This window comes from Perognathus longimembris, chromosome 1 (assembly GCF_023159225.1).
Source record: "Perognathus longimembris pacificus isolate PPM17 chromosome 1, ASM2315922v1, whole genome shotgun sequence".
Lineage (NCBI taxonomy): Eukaryota > Metazoa > Chordata > Mammalia > Rodentia > Heteromyidae > Perognathus > Perognathus longimembris.
The window spans coordinates 55,110,008-55,127,086 of NC_063161.1; the positions used below are offsets into that span (position 1 = coordinate 55,110,008).

General features: G+C 44.9%; 1 protein-coding gene across 1 annotated transcript; it reads right to left on the reverse strand.

Annotated features, from left to right (window-relative positions):
- Positions 1-254: 254 nt before the first annotated feature.
- Positions 255-12,347, reverse strand: Ccdc65 (coiled-coil domain containing 65). Its single transcript, XM_048365241.1, has 8 exons — positions 12,118-12,347; positions 11,096-11,263; positions 5,613-5,782; positions 4,596-4,734; positions 2,152-2,349; positions 1,724-1,942; positions 745-903; positions 255-652 (listed from the first exon to the last, which is right to left on the reverse strand). Exons 1-8 carry the CDS (start codon positions 12,247-12,249, stop codon positions 335-337), a joined length of 1,503 nt encoding a protein of 500 aa, XP_048221198.1. The 5' UTR covers positions 12,250-12,347; the 3' UTR covers positions 255-334.
- Positions 12,348-17,079: the final 4,732 nt, after the last annotated feature.

Below are 17,079 nucleotides of genomic sequence, written 5' to 3' on the forward strand. Positions count from 1 at the left end.
TGGTGCTGGGGAATTGAACCCAGGGCCTCATGTATACGAGGCCAGCTCTCTTGCCACTAGGCCATATCCCCAGCCAAGGACCTGTTTTTTAATGCATCCATGGCACCTCTAGATCCATGGGCTCCCATGGTGCCAGATGCTGACAGATTTCACTGAGTAGGAAATCTACTATTTACTAGCCATTCTCTTCAGTGTTCTAATGTCCTCAAAGCAGACTACGCTGTCCAAGATGGCAAAGAGAATAGGTGCTCATAAACTCTGTGGAAGTTTTTAATAACAAAGCGTTCAGGTCTCAAAAAAGAAATCTCTAGAGCTTGGAAAGAGATTTCTTGGATCACAGGGTGTGGGAGATCATGTGGGCTGCTTCGATAACGTTGTGAGAAGGTGGAGGTACTTTGTTACTCGTATGGATGACAGATGTGGACTTGGGCTGGGGTAAGTTGCTTCGATTGTTGACTATGAAGAGGGGGTTGATCTGGCTCAGTACTTCGTCGCTCACTGTGATGCCATCCAGGTACTGCTTCAGCATATCCCGCAACTTCTCGCTGATGTCTAGCAGCTGGTCTCGTCGGTGTTGGAGGCTCAGTAGCTCCAGCTTCACTTTGTTATACCTTTTCCAGAAGTTCTCCATCCCTGCATAGTCCTCTATCACCTGGAGGATGAGTGGGGTGGAGTTAGAGGGAGGAGCTGTGTGGCAGGACCCATTAGCAAGCACAACCCCACATCCCATCCCCCAGCCTTTACCTTAGCCAGCTCCTCCTCTTGAGGAAGCTCTTCCAGGAACTGGAATTCCATGTCCTCCATATCCCTAGGAGTCAGCGATGAGGCATAGAAAGGCAGTATTTTCTCTTCCTCACTTTCAAATTTCCTACATATTTCACCAAGTTTAAGGATCTTTTCACCCTGTTGGAAGCAGGGAGATTTGTTAGGGAAGAAGGTGGGGAGAAGAGACACTGGGGCAGTTTCCCCAAGGAAACTTCTTATCCAAATGGGAGACAACCATAATAATACATTTGACAGTGCTTACCATGTGCCAAGCACCGTTCCAAGTACTTCACTACATTTAGTTGCTTATCTATTTACTTAATTTGTGTCTACTGGGGTTTGAACTTAGGGCTTCATGCTCACAAGTCACCCTACCACTCAGCCCCTATTTCATTTATTTTTAACACAGGCTGGCCTCAAACTTCCACTCGTTCTGCCACAGCTTCCTGAAATCTGGGGTTACAGGTGGTTATTACCACACCCAGCACTTTTAATTTTTTTTCCTTTTTTTTTTTTAATGCTGTGGATTGAACCTAGGGTCTTTCACATAAGAGGCAGGTGTGTGAATACTAAGACACATTCCTAGCCTTCCTCCCAGCTTTTCTATGGTACTGTTGTTTGAACTCAGAGCCTTGAGCTTGCACTCTGCCACTTGAGCTATTCCTCCAGCCTTTCAGCTTTTTTGTTTTTTGAGACAGAATCTTACTGTATAGCCCAGGCTGGCCTTGAACTCACAATCTGTCTCCACCTCTTGAGTGTTGGGATTACAGGCATGAATCACCACACTCAGCTCTGACACTGTTTTTATTATAAAATTATTTCATTGTTGTTTCATTAAAATTTTAAGAGGGGAGGATCCCAAGTGTGCACTCACAGGAAGAAGGAAGAAACCCTCCCAGACCTCTCCTGAGTTCCTTTCGCTTTAAGCCAAGTTCCACAACTCTTTTCCCTTTGTTACCTTGTCTACAACACTTTTCAGGGCCTTGAGCGTGGCATTACTTTCCAAGGCAAGTTTCACTAAGTTCTCCTGGGATAGTTCCCGGGCCTGAGTCCTTTGTGCCTTAAGTTTTCTCAGTTGCATAAGGATCAGCTCCTTGTCATTACGGACAACCTGGTTTTTCTCCTCACTCTCACGGGTGTGGACTGCAATCTTGCCTCTTGAGATACTTATGGCCTCCTGCAAGGATAAAGTGGATCAAGGAAGCACTTACCAGCAGAAGGTCTAAAGCAAGACAAGTAAAAGGACAGCCTATGGAATGAAGCCAGAGTTTACCATCTCTCCCCACCCAGTGGTTAGTGAGGAAGCACAGCAGAAATCAGAGGAAGAGAACCAGGAAGTAATGGAGCAATTCAATTAAAGCTGTCTTCCCAGTTGCCTATAATAACCTGGAGCTTCTGTATTTTTTTCATCTGTTCTTCAATCTCTTTGGAGCTTTTCTCATCCTTCACTTTCAGGGCCTCAAAGGCAATCTTCCGATCCTCCGTGGCATCCGTGTAGTTCTTGAGTGCCTCCTGGAACCGTCTCCACAGATCTTCCACTATGTTCTCCAGTTGTAATCGTAGAAAGTGTTTCTCTTCTAAGTTCTAGAAAATGCCCCCATACCAAAGGCTTAGAAATGCCCTATGCACTGTTTCAAAGTCACCAATGAAAATGCCTGCAGCGTCTAGGCAGGTGACCACGGTTATGTTTTGTGTGCAGGGTGGGACCTATGATCAACTAGAGAGGAAATGCTCCTCTCTGGAATGTTTCCATTTGGAAACATGGACCAGTGTTCCCAGATGTTTAAGATTTTCAAGGAAAGCCGAAACTTTGGCTTTTTACATAAAATATTTCTAACTCTGTATATGTGCATTGTGTATATATATGTGTGTGCACACGCATGTGCACATGCACATGCCAGTCCTGGGCTTGAACTCAGGGCTTGGGCATTGTCCCTCAGTTATTTTTGCTCGAGGCTAGTGTTCTCTCACTTGAACCACAGCTCCACTTCTGGCTTTTTGGTGGTTTATTGGAGATAAGACTCTCATGGACTTTCCTGCCCAGGCTGGTTTTGAGCCATGATTCTCAGATCTCAGTATCCTGAGTAGCTAGGATTACAGGCATGAGCCACCAACAGACAGCAATATTTCCCATTTTTAATATATAGTTATTACTAAGGTGTTGTACAGAGGAGTTATCATTTCATAAGGCGGGTAATGAGTACATTTCTTTTTTTGGATAATGTCCCCTCTTTCTTTGTTTCTACCAGTTTCTCCCTCTCATCCCTGTATTCCTAACTTCTTTTTTTTTGTCAGTCCCCAGGCTTAAACTGAGGGCCTAGGCACTGTCTCTGAGCCTCTCTTTGTTCAAGGCTAGTGCTCTATCACTTGAGCATAGTGCCACTTCCTGCTTTTTCTGTTTACATGTTGAGGAATCCAACCCAGGGCTTCATGTATGCTAGGCTTGCACTCTACCATTAAGCCACATTCCCAGCCCTATTTCTAACTTTTTTCTTTTTTTGCCAGTCCTGAGGCTTGAACTCAGGGCCTGAGCACTCTCCCTGGCTTCTTTTTGCTCAAGGCTAGCACTCCATTATTTGAACCACAGCGCCACTTCCGGCTTTTTCTATATATGTGGTGCTGGGGAATCGAACCAAGGGTTTCATGTATGGGAGGCAAGCACTCTACCACTAGGCCATATTCCCAGCCCCCTATTTCGAACTTTTTAAGTGTTGGAACTTACACATATATTTTATAAAACTTTGGAGTAAAATAAAAAAAGAACCTACACCTAAATTTACACCCTATTCTCAAACCTAGTTCTGTGGGATAAATTTGTTTTTTTTTTGTTGTTGTTGTTTTGTTTTTGCCAGTCCTGGGGCATGGACTCAGGGCCCGAGCACTGTCCCTGGCTTCTTTTTGCTCAAGGCTAGCACTCTGCCACTTGAGCCACGGTGCCACTTCTGGCCATTTTCTATATATGTGGTGCTGGGGAATTGAACCCAGGGCCTCATGTATAAGAGGCAAGCAGTCTTGCCACTAGGCCATATCCCCAGCCCCTCTTCTTTTTTTTTTTTTTTTGGCCAGTCCTGGGCCTTGGACTCAGGGCCTGAGCACTGTCCCTGGCTTCTTCCCGCTCAAGGCTAGCACTCTGCCACCTGAGCCACAGCGCCCCTTCTGGCCGTTTTCCATATATGTGGTGCTGGGAAATCGAACCATGAGCTTCATGTATAGGAGGCAAGCACTCTTGCCACTAGGCCATATTCCCAGCCTGTGGGATAAATTTGTAACCTCTAAGATGGTGGGAAGCACTTTGGTCCAAGGAGCAGGAAGTCTAAATTCTTCTGGCTTATCAGCATTAAGCTAGGTGCCAGTGGCTCTCCCTGGAATCCTAGCTACTCATGAAGCTGAGATCAGAATTTTTCCCGGGAAGGAAATCCATGAAACTCTTACCTCCAGTTAAGTACTGAAAAGCACCATCCTTTAGGGAAAAAGGTAAGGGACAGTGCCTAAGCCCTGGGTTCAAGCCCTAGTGTACACATGCACACACACACACACACACAATTCTAGCAGGTCATTTCACTTCTTTGGGTCTGTTTCTTCATTTGTAAATTACAGGGTTACACAATCTCTGGTGCTTCAATTGGTCCAAAATTAATTCCCTTGACATTTTAGAATATTCCTTCTTTTCAATCAATTCTCACAAAGTTCCAGAAAGCACTAGGAATACCTACAGTGGCAACAGACTGGTACTGACTACTGGTTGCAGGACTATTTTCTATCTCTAGTTACTTAAGCAGTTTTTCTCCTACTTCTCTCCCAGTTCCCACTGTACTTCTCTCCCTCTTTACCTTGTTTTTGAGATCATCCCGCATACTCTGGAACTCCAGCTTGCTTTCATACTCAGCATCTATATAGTTCTGTTCCATGGCCATGAAGACATCTTGTAAGTAGTGAATCTCTTTGTCGTGTTGGTCAATAATTGTCTTCCTATAGGAGACAAGACATTGTCTCTACTGATGGATACCACATAAGGACCAGTAATAACAACTTAAAGCAGTATAAAATAAAACTGCATGAACAGTATAACCTCTTAGGTAGGTACTGGCAGAGAACAGAAGGAAAGAGGACTGTAGTTGTCGGTTGTTTTTTTGTTTGTTTGTTTGTTTTCTTGCCAGTCCTGGGGCTTGAACTCAGGGCCTGAGCACTGTCCCTGGCTTCTTTTTGTTCAAGGCTAGCCCTCTGCCACTTGAGCCACAGCACCACTTCTGGCCATTTTCTATATATGTGGTGCTGAAGAATCAAACGTAGGGCTTTATGTATACGAGGCAAGCACTCTTGCCACTAGGCCATATTCCCAGCCCCTGTCCCTGAGCTTTTTTTGCTCAAGGTTAGTGCTCTACCATTTGAGCCACAGCACCACTTCTGGGTTTTTCTGAGTAGTTTATTGAAGATAAGAGGCTCACAAACTTTCCTGCCTGGGCTGGCTTTGAACCACAATATTCAGATCTCAGCTTCCTGAGTAGCTAGGATTATAGGTGTGAGTCATTACCACCTGGCTGTTATTTCAGTTTTTGAACAGATAATAAATACGTTGATATTTTAAAATGTACAAAAGTTTACAGTGAAGTTTCCCATCCCTGCCTTCTGCCAGGGAGGGGAGGATTTTAATAAATGGTAAGTTTGTGTAGAGAGGCCTGGCAGAGGTAACAATCAGCTAAGGCTGCCAGCTTCACCCTGAGAAGGAACTCAGGATCTTCTCTGCTAGGGTCATGCCATGTCAAGGTGGGATGCTTTAAGGTATAGACACAGACTCTGGACCCTCCCCTAGATTCAGTTGCCCATCTTTTCTTACCCCCTTTTCTTACCTTTCTGTCTCAAACTCCTTGGTTAGGGCCTCCAGTTCCATGTTGTAATTCTCCTCCAGGAGGTTGAGCCGCTGCCTCTGCAGGGCTAAGAGCTGGTCAATGTTGTGCAAATGGCTGCGTAGGGCATGGGCATACTGCTCCTCAGCTTCTGACAGGTCCTTAGCTAAAGACTGGGCAGAAAGAAAGTTAGCATCTGGCTCAGTGACATCTATATGGGAAAATAAAAATGTGTTCAGCTGCCTTGCCAGATGACATGATAACATTCCTCCCCTAGTTCCTAATGCCAGTTCTTTGGCTTTAGGAATGCTACCTTTTTCACTCAAGTCTTTTTTATTGTTGTTGTTTATTGTGGGGCTTGAACTCTGGCCTGGGCATTGTCCCTGTACTCTTTAGCTCAACACTAGCACTCTACCACTTGAGCCACATCACCACTTCTCATTTTCTGGTGATTAAGAATCTCATGGACTTTCCTGCCTGGCCTGGCTATCCCATGATCCTCAGATCTCAGCCTCCTGAGTAGCTAGGATTACAGGTGTGAACCACCCGTGCCTAGCTCACTCAAAGTGTTTTTTAAAAAATTCTTTTATTGTTATAAAAGTGATGTACAGGGCTGGGGATATAGCCTAGTGGCAAGAGTGCCTGCCTCAGATACATGAGACCCTAGGTTCGATTCCCCAGCACCACATATACAGAAAACGGCCAGAAGCGGCGCTGTGGCTCAAGTGGCAGAGTGCTAGCCTTGAGCGGGAAGAAGCCAGGGACAGTGCTCAGGCCCTGAGTCCAAGGCCCACGACTGGCCAAAAAAATAAATAAATAAAATAAAAGTGATGTACAAAGGGGTTACAATCACATAAGTCAGGTTCAGAGTGCATTTCTTTTGGACAATGTCATCCCTTCCCTTGCTCTCTCCCAGTTTTTCCCTCCAATTGTCACTCTTCACTTGGTCTTGAATGTTATGCAAGGGTTATGTCTAGGAGCCTCATGAAGGCAGCCAGTGTCCTGTGGACAACAAACATTTACAGTGAGGGAGCTACAGTCAAAAGAACTAGAGTCCCCTGCAGAAATGGCTGCTTTGAATTTGGAAGCAGAAAATGAGTTGAACATAGGCTATCACTGTACAGAATAGCAGTGCCATTATGGTGCATACCTATTATCCCAGCTGCTCTGGAGGCCAGGGCAGAAGGAAATTTTAAAAAGCTCAAGGACTTCCCAGGCAACTTAACAAGTCCCTGTCTCAGAATAAATTTTGGTGGTGTTGTTCTGAAGCTGGGGCTTGAAACTCTGCCTGGGTGCTGTCCCTGACCTTTGTGTTCAAGGCTAATGTTCTACCACTGGAGCCACAGTGCCACTTCCATCAAAATAAACAAACTTGTTCCCAGGTAGTGACTCACACCTGTAATCCTAGCTACTCAGGAGGCTGAGATCTTAGGATTGCCAATTCAAAGCCAGCCCAGGCAGGAATATCTTATCTCCAATTAGCCACCAGAAAACCAGAAGTGGTGCTGTGGCTCAAAGTAGTAGAGTCTAGCCTTGAGCAAAAAAGATCATGACTGACAAATAAATAAAATTATTAAAAAGGGATAGGGAGGGGCTGGGAATATGGCCTAGTGACAAGAGAGCTTGCCTCGTATACATGAACCCTGGGTTCGATTCCCCAGCACCACATATATAGAAAATGGCCAGAAGTGGCACTGTGGCTCAAGTGGCAGAGTGCTAGCCTTGAGCAAAAGGAAGCCAGGGACAGTGCTCAGGCCCTGAGCCCAAGGCCCAGGACTGGCAAAAAAAATAAATAAATAAAATAAAAGTGATGTACAAAGGGGTTACAATCACATAAGTCAGGTTCAGAGTGCATTTCTTTTGGACAATGTCATCCCTTCCCTTGCTCTCTCCCAGTTTTTCCCTCCAATTGTCACTCTTCACTTGGTCTTGAATGTTATGCAAGGGTTATGTCTAGGAGCCTCATGAAGGCAGCCAGTGTCCTGTGGACAACAAACATTTACAGTGAGGGAGCTACAGTCAAAAGAACTAGAGTCCCCTGCAGAAATGGCTGCTTTGAATTTGGAAGCAGAAAATGAGTTGAACATAGGCTATCACTGTACAGAATAGCAGTGCCATTATGGTGCATACCTATTATCCCAGCTGCTCTGGAGGCCAGGGCAGAAGGAAATTTTAAAAAGCTCAAGGACTTCCCAGGCAACTTAACAAGTCCCTGTCTCAGAATAAATTTTGGTGGTGTTGTTCTGAAGCTGGGGCTTGAAACTCTGCCTGGGTGCTGTCCCTGACCTTTGTGTTCAAGGCTAATGTTCTACCACTGGAGCCACAGTGCCACTTCCATCAAAATAAACAAACTTGTTCCCAGGTAGTGACTCACACCTGTAATCCTAGCTACTCAGGAGGCTGAGATCTTAGGATTGCCAATTCAAAGCCAGCCCAGGCAGGAATATCTTATCTCCAATTAGCCACCAGAAAACCAGAAGTGGTGCTGTGGCTCAAAGTAGTAGAGTCTAGCCTTGAGCAAAAAAGATCATGACTGACAAATAAATAAAATTATTAAAAAGGGATAGGGAGGGGCTGGGAATATGGCCTAGTGACAAGAGAGCTTGCCTCGTATACATGAACCCTGGGTTCGATTCCCCAGCACCACATATATAGAAAATGGCCAGAAGTGGCACTGTGGCTCAAGTGGCAGAGTGCTAGCCTTGAGCAAAAGGAAGCCAGGGACAGTGCTCAGGCCCTGAGCCCAAGGCCCAGGACTGGCAAAAAAAAAAAAAAAAAAGGGATAGGGAAACAGCCCATTAGTAGAACTTAGCCTGCATGAGTCCCAGGGCCCAATCCCCAGTATAGCAAATAGATTGATTAATTAATACATAAACCATCAAAAGCCAATAAAGAAAGGGCCTGGGAATGTGGCTTAGTGGTAGAGTGCTAGTCTTGAGCAAAAAAGAAGCTCAGGGACAGTGTGCAGGCCCTGAGTCCCAAGCCCCAGAACTGGCAAAAAACGCCAATAAAGTCCAGGCTCCAGAACCACCAGGAAGTGGCTTATTTTGTAAATTATACCATTTCTACAACGTGACCTCATTACTCTTGCATGAAAAGGTACTGTCTCTTCTCTGCCCTTGAATATGGACGAACCCTGTGACTTAATCTGTAGAATAGGTAGAGGTGACATGTGCTGATTCTAAGTGTAGCCCTTAACTGCTCCGGCAGCTTCTGCTTCCTGCTCCTTGGAATGCTTATTCTCTGGATGCTGGCTCCAGGAACCAAGCTGTCATGTTGTGAGACACCATGGCACAGGGAGGGACTGTATGAAAACATTCTAGCCAACAGCCCAGCAGAGAATTTCCTCAACAAAGGGCAGCTTGAGCAACTACAAGGATAAGCACTATATATAATGGGTGCAAAATGCAGAAGAGGTCTGACTATTGTTCTCTTCTCAGTAATTGTTCAATAATTCCCAAGTCTTAAAAACACTAAAACACCCTAAGATATAGTGTTTTATTTTATTTTCTTAAGGCCTTTAAAAAAATGTTTGTTTCTGGGCCTGGGTGCTGTCCCTGAGCTTTGTATGCTCAAGGGTAGCACTCTTTTTTTTTTTTTTGGCCAGTCCTGGGCCTTGGACTCAGGGCCTGAGCACTGTCCCTGGCTTCTTTTGCTCAAGGCTAGCACTCTGCCACTTGAGCCACAGCACCACTTCTGGCCGTTTTCTGTATATGTGGTGCTGGGGAATTGAACCCAGGGCCTCATGTATACGAGGCAAGCTCTCTTGCCACTAGGCCATATCCCCAGCCCCAAGGGTATCACTTGAGCCACAGCTCTACTTACAGCTTTTTGGTGGTTAATTGGGCTATTAAGGTTGAATCAGAGACCAAACAATTTGGTCAAATGAAGCACTGGAGTGGAGGTAAAAGTAGAGCCCTTGTTTTAGCAAGCACAAGGCCCTGAGTTCACACCCTAATATCACCTCCCCAAAATCAACACTCTCCTCAGAAAAAGAACCCATAGCCTAGTCTTCCTCTCCCACTGACTAGCTAGCTATGTGACCTGTGGCAACTTATTTTCTCTCTCTGAAGCTGAGCCTTCCAGCACTAAAGTTAACATGTGGAACTACGTTCAAGTCACTGGCATAATGTCTACTATGACGTACAGTCTTACTATTGTTTGTTTTTTAATTTTGGCAATATTGAGGATGGCCTTAGGCAAGTACTCAACTACTTCAGCCTGCTTCCTGTCCACAACTCTAACACTGTATAGTACTGGTTTGGGGCAGTAGATGATCAAGAATATTCGCCTTTCTTTTCTTTTTCTCTTTCTTTCTTTTTTTTGTGTGTGTGTGTCAGTTATAGGGCTTGAACTAAGGACCTGGGCACTGTCCCTGAGCTCTTTTGCTCAAGGCTACACTTTGAGCCACAGCACCACTTCCAGTTATCTGGTGTTTAATTAGAGATAACAGTCCTATGGGCTGGCTTTGAACTACAATCCTCAGATCTCAGCCTCCTGAGTAGCGAGGATTACAGGCATGAGCCACCAGTGCCTGGCTGAATATCAGCTTTTCTAAGGAAAGGAGAATGATGTATGAGAGCACAATACTCTATGTTTCATTTGATTGTTGTCAACAACCTGTGCTGGGTGCTGGTGGCTCACAACTGTAATCTTAGCTTCCCAAGAAGCTGTGATCTGAGGATCATGGTTCAAAACCAGCCCAGGCAGGAAAGTCTGTGAGATTCATATCCAACTAACAATAATTTTTTAAAAAGCTAGAGAGGCGGGCTGGGGATATAGCCTAGTGGCAAGAGTGCCTGCCTCGGATACACGAGGCCCTAGGTTCGATTCCCCAGCACCACATATACAGAAAACGGCCAGAAGCGGCGCTATGGCTCAAGTGGCAGAGTGCTAGCCTTGAGCGGGAAGAAGCCAGGGACAGTGCTCAGGCCCTGAGTCCAAGGCCCAGGACTGGCCAAAAATAAATAAATAAATAAATGAATAAAGTTAAATTTGATGTCTTAAAAAAAAAAAGCTAGAGAGGCTGGGTATATGGCCTAGTGGCAAGAGTGCTTGCCTCGTATACATGAAGCCCTGGGTTCCATTCCTCAGTACCACATAAATAGAAAATGGCCAGAAGTGGCACTGTGGCTCAAGTGGTAGAGTGCTAGCCTTGAGCAAAAAGAAGCCAGGGACAGTGCTCAGGCCTGGCGTTCAAGGCCCAGGACTGGCAAAAGAAAAAAAAAAGCCAGAATGGAACTGTAATTCAAGTGGTAGAGCACTAGCTTTGAGCACAATAGCTCAGAGTCAGTGCCCAGTCCCGGAGTTCAAGCCCCAGGACCAACACACACACACACACACAACAACAACAACAACAACAACAACCTGGATTTGTCACAACTGGTATCTTGTTAGGACTTTAAGATCAATGAATTCACTAAGCTCAGTGTATTAAGAGAAGAGGACAAGGTAGTCAGCCTCATGTTTTAATGGGGAGTGCTTACCTTGATGACACTGTCTTTGCAGTCCACCACTCGTTCAAATGTTTGGCTGAGGATCTCAATGTCCTTATGAAGCTCTTTGGTCTTGACTTCCCGAAGGACAGTCCTCCAATGTGTGTTTATCTTATTAAGATTCAGAGCACTGTTGTGCTCCTCCTTGGCCAGCTTGTCCTGTGTGAAGGAATAACTGCTTCTAGATCAAGACTCAAAGAACTGTCATTAGTATAATAATCAAGAGCACTTGAGTTCTGCAAGTCAAAACCACCTAGCCGGCACTGGTGACTCACGCCTGTAATCCTAGCTACTTAGGAGGCTGAGATCTGAGGATCGTGATTCTAAGTCAGCCCGAGCAGGGAAAACGAAACAAACACACCTCACTACAACTTGTATTTTCTGCAGGTCCAAGATTCTACTGCCACTCAGGGAGCTTCTGTTTTTGTTCTGGGAGAAACCTGAAGTAAAACAGGAACTTCCTGTTGACATTTTGGAGAGGGAGGTATCATAGCAGGCTGCCATTTCTAATGACCCATCTCCAGGGAGAGTATCAGAATCCAAGACAGTTTAATTCTGACAGCACCTACTATCCTAGTTCTGGGGCTCAGATGAAATTGGAAACCTTGGGCTGGGAATATGGCCTAGTGGCAAGAGTGCTTGCCTCGTATACATGAAGCCCTGGGTTCAATTCCTCAGCACCACATATAGAAAAAGGCCAGAAGTCACGCTGTGGCTCAAGTGGCAGAGTGCTAGCCTTGAGCAAAAAGAAGCCAGGGACAGTGCTCAGGCCCCAGGACTGGGGGGGGGGGAGGCGGGGAAGGGAAGAGAAGAAAAGAAAAGAAAAAAGAAATTGGAAACCTCTAGTCCACGGGCAGCCCTCCAAGTTTCACAGAGAACTCCCCCACTTTACATGGCCTGAAACCTAAGTATGTTGGGTCTCAGGACTTCTAGAGGAAGGAAGTGGAGAGTGGACATGAGCCCAGGTTGCCGGGCCAGTGCAGGGGGCGGGGTAAGGTCGGGCAGGACATCACCTTCAAGAACTGGCTGAGAAGCCTCTCCTTCTTTTTGGCCAACTCCTCCTCGGCCAGCAACTTCTGCTGAAACAGAATCAGTTGCTCCTCGTCGGACAGGGGCACCTTGGCCTTTTTCCCTTTCTTAGGCATGCCTGGGCGGCGGATTACGTTCTCGTCCCGTGCTAGAGGGCAGAGGGATAACGCTTCCTAAAAGGCCCCGTGGGTAACCTTAAATATTATTAGCCCTGGAGCAACCGAGGACTCAAGACAACCCGAGACAGCTCTACCGCGGAAAGATGCGTCTCGTCGCCTAGCAACAAGGACTTGGCTGAGACCGCTTTGGGAGTGGTTTGGGGACGGGCCTGGTCTTGGAGCGCCCCCTGCCTGCTGGCGGACCGCAGTCTGTTCTTGTGAGCGGGTATTTTGAGCACGCAAAAACCCTTGTGCAACTCGGTGCTTTTAAAAATCCCCGCCCCCCCCCCCCCAATATTCTCTTTTTTGTCTGTCTCTTCTGTCTTCTCTCATTTTCTAAGAATAGCCATGGAAGAAGATAATAGCAAAGTGTTGGACAGAATTAGTTGAAACAAGAACCTTCATGTATTGGTTGTAAGAAAGTAAAATGGGCTGGGCACCAGTGCTTCACGCCTGTCATCCTATGCAGTTGGTTGGGATCTGAGCATCGCGGATTGAAGCCAGCCCAGGAAGGAAAGTCCATGTTACTCTCATCTCCAATCAACCACCAAAAAGTTGAAAGTGGAAGTGGGCTTAAGTGGTAGAGTGCCAGCTTTGAGCAAGACAGGGACAGCACGTAGATCCTGAGTTCATTTCCTAGAACTAGCAAAGAAAAAAAAAAAGAACGAACGAAAGAAAGAAAAACAAAAAAGGTAAAATGGCGGGGAATATGGCCTAGTGGCAAGAGTGCTTGCCTGGAATACATGAAGCCCTGGGTTCCGTACCCCAGCACCACATATATGGAAAATGGCCAGAAGTGGCGCTGTGGCTCAAGAGGTAGAGTGCTAGCCTTGAGCAAAAAAAGCCAGGGACAGTGCTCAAGCCCTGAGTAAAAGGCCCAGGACTGGCAAAAAAAAAAGGTAAAATGACATACAGCCACTTTGGGAACCAGTTAGGCAGTTTCTTGACATCTAAAATGTAAATTTGACTTATGAAACTATAACCCCTCTCTACATCACCTTTATAATAACAATAAAAAGAGATGAAAGTGGCAAAACCCACATAAATTTATCATGTGACCCCAAAATTTCACTCAGGGATATTGGTAAGAAAAAGGAAATATGCACTCATGCAAAAGCTTGCACAGCAATGTTCGTGGTTTTGTTTTGTTTTTTTGCCAGTCCTGGGCTCTATCCCTGAGCCTCTTTGTGCTCAAGACTAGTGCTCTACCACTTGAACCACAGTGCTACTTCCAGCTCTTTTGAGTAGTTTATTGGAGATAAGAGTATCACAGGGACATTCCTGCTTAGGATGGCTTCGAACCACAGTCCTCAAATCTTAGCCCCTTGAGTAGCTAAGATTACAAGCATGAGCCACCAGCTCCAAGCCAAGAATGTTCTTAAGTCTATCACTCATAATAGCCCAATTGAAAAAAATTGGGAATGTCTCTTAATGTTAAAGTCTAAATGTCTGTTAATATGTGAATGGGTTGATAAAATATGCCATTGACCATACCATGGAACATTTTTCAGCAATAAAAAGAAGAACAAAGGGTAACTACTCATAATGTGAATTATGCTCATTGAGAGAAGCCAGACATAGGTGATTATATGTTGTATCATTCCATTAATATGAAGTATTCAGTAAAGGCCAAGGTAATCCTAACTACTCAGGAGCCTGAGATCTGAGGATCTCAGTTCAAAGCCAGCCCAGGCAAGAAAGTCCATGAGACTCTTGATCTCCAATTAACATCTAGAAAACCAGAAGTGGTGCTGTGGCTTAAGGTGGTTGAGCCATAGTCTTGAGCAAAAGAGCTCAGGGACAGTGCCCAGGCGCAAAACAAAAGAGGAGGGCTGGGACTATGGCCTAGTGGTAGAGTGCTTGCCTCATATACATGGAGCCCTGGGTTCTATTCCTCAGCATCACATATATAGAAAAAGCCAGAAGTGGCACTGTGGTTCAAGTGACAGAGTGCTAGCCTTGAGCAAAAAAGAAGCCAGGGACAGTGCTCAGGCCCTGAGTCCAAGGCCCAGGACTGGCAAAACAAAACAAAACAAAACAAAAACACCAGGACTAGGACATTGCTCAGTGGCAAAGCACTTGCCTACCAAGTGCAACATCCTGGGTTCGATTCCCAGTACCCACAAAAAAAGAAAAGACAAAACAAACCTGATAGAAAACTGGGCAAGAAACTTGAATAGATGTCCCACAAAAGAGAATATTCAAATGGCAAATAAACACAGGAAAGAGCACATCTGGATCTGCCTTCCCTACACACGGTACTTCTGCCAAAGTTTCCATCCGTGACTCATAGGCTGTCTCATCCACTAGCTTGGTATTGCAGTCAGCATTGCTTCTCACAAGGGGTTTGCTTTATAGCAAACAAAATATAGCAGTATGTCAAAGCTTAGGAAATTACCTGGCCATACCATGTTTTAAACCAATCTAAAATTGCTGTTTGGATAAAGAGAAAAGAAAAATTCTGCAGGGCTGAGGCAAAATTCCCCAGAAGAGTGTACATACTGTGCATGAATCAGTCTTCAAGATAAGGTGTCATTACTTCTATAACCAGGATTCATCATGGGCCTAGGAATTAAGGACTAGAATGGTTATGACACCACTCACCATTCCCCTAGTGACCGCCTAGAAATGTATCTACTTTTTATTAGATGTCTATATATGGGCTTGAATTCAGGGTCGGGACGCGTCCAATTCTAGCTTTTCGATTATTAATTGAAGATAAGAGTCTCATGGACTTTCTTGTCTGGGATGGCTTTGAACCATGAACCTCAGATTTCAGCCTCCTGAGTAGCTAGGATTACAGGTGTGAGCCACCAGCACATGGCTTGGTTATTATTATTATTATTGGCTTGTAGTAGTTCATTTTATATTTTGGATTTAAGTCCTTCGTTAGCATATGTGTTCCAAATTTTTTCTCCAGGCCTATGCCTTACCTTTTCATTTTTTTCTTTTTGTTTCTTTTGTGTTATTGTTCTTGAGATAGAGTCTTGTAGTCCAGGCTGACTTCTAACTTTCAGTCATCCGGTTTGAGCCTCCCAAGCAGAAGGTTACAGGTGTGATTGATCCATCATACAAACTACTATTGTTTTGTCTTGATGTCAGTACTGGGGCTTGAATTTAGGGCCTAGAGCATGGTTCAGCCTTTTTTGTTTCAGCTGGTACTCTACCACTTGAGCCAAAATGCCATTTCTTTTTTTTTTCTGAATAATTATTTATTGTCAAAGTGATGTACAGAGGGGTTACAGTTTCATACGTAAGGCAGTGGGTACATTTCTTGTACAACTTGTTACCTCCTCCCCAAACTCCACTTCTATTTACTATTTATACTGCCTAATTGGAGATAAGAGAGTCTCAGATTTATCTCTCCAGGCTGGCTTCATACTTCAGGCTTTTTCTGTTTATGTGGTGCTGAGGAATCGAACCCAGGGCTTCATGCATAGTAGGCAAGGACTCTACCGCTAAGCCACATTCCCAGCCCCAGCCTTTATTTGTTTCATTTGCGGGACTTTGTATCCAATTCACATTCTTCCTTCCTTGAACATTTGATAGAATTTACTGATGACACTTCTGAGCCTGGGATTTAATTTGTGGGAGTGTGTGTGTGTGTGTGTGTGTGTGTGTGTGTGTGTGTGTGTGTGTGTGTTAGTTTTAAACTCTGGACTTTATGCTTACTAAGCTAGAACAGCTTACTGGGTTGGAGACTGATTCAAGTAGTAGAGTCTCTGCCTAGTAAGAGAGAGGTACTGAGTTCAAACTCCAGTACTACAATCATTCAATCAACCAATATATTTCCCACTGTAAATGTTTCAAGTGTGATGATGGAGACATGCAGCCATCAGTATGATTAATTTTAGAACATATTACTACCCCATAAAGAAACCCCAAACCAGGGCTGGGAATATGGCTTAGTGGTAGAGTGCTTGCCTTGTATGCATGAAACCCTGGGTTCAATTCCTCAGCACCACATAAACAGAAAAAGCTGGAAGTGGCACTGTGGCTTAAGAGGTAGAGTGCTAGCCCTGAGCAAAAAGAAACAAGGGACAATGCTCAGGCCCTGAGTCCAAGCCCCAGAACTGGCAAAAAAAAAAAAAAATAGTAAAGTAAAAAGAAACCCCAAACCATTACCAGTTATTTCCCTTCTATAAAAATTTATTCATTTGTTTTTATTTTATTATTTTTTGGTCACTGGGCTAGAACTCAGAGCCCAGGCACTGTCCTTGAGCTCTTTTGCTCAAGGCTAGTGCTCTACCACTTTGAGCCACAGTGACACTTCCAGTTTTCTTGTGGTTAATTGGAGTCTCATGGACTTTCCTGCCTGGGCTGACTGTGAACCACAATCCTCAGGTCTCAGCCTCCCAACTACGTAAGATTACAGGCATGAGCCCAGCATACAACTGGAAAAAAAAAAGTTGGGGGGGAGGGGTGCAAGTTCTGGGCTTAGAACTCAGTCCTTGAGCTTTTCTTGCTCAAGGCTGGTGCTCTATCACTTGAGGTATATCTATACTTCCAGTTTTCTGCTGGTTAATGGGAAATAAGAAATCTCTTAGATTTGTCTGCCTGGGTTGGCTTTGAACTGAGGTCAGCAGATCTCAGTTTCCTGAGTGGTAAGGATTATAGGCGTGAACCACTGGTGTGTGTATCTGGCTTCACAGAAATTCTTGCTCTAGGGAATCAGTGTTCCAGATTGAGGTGTTGAGTGTTTTTTGCATGGAAGATAGGCACACAGGAGATGAGTGGACTGACCTCTAGTTCTGCAGAACCTGTGTTTGAATACCTAATCAGAACTGA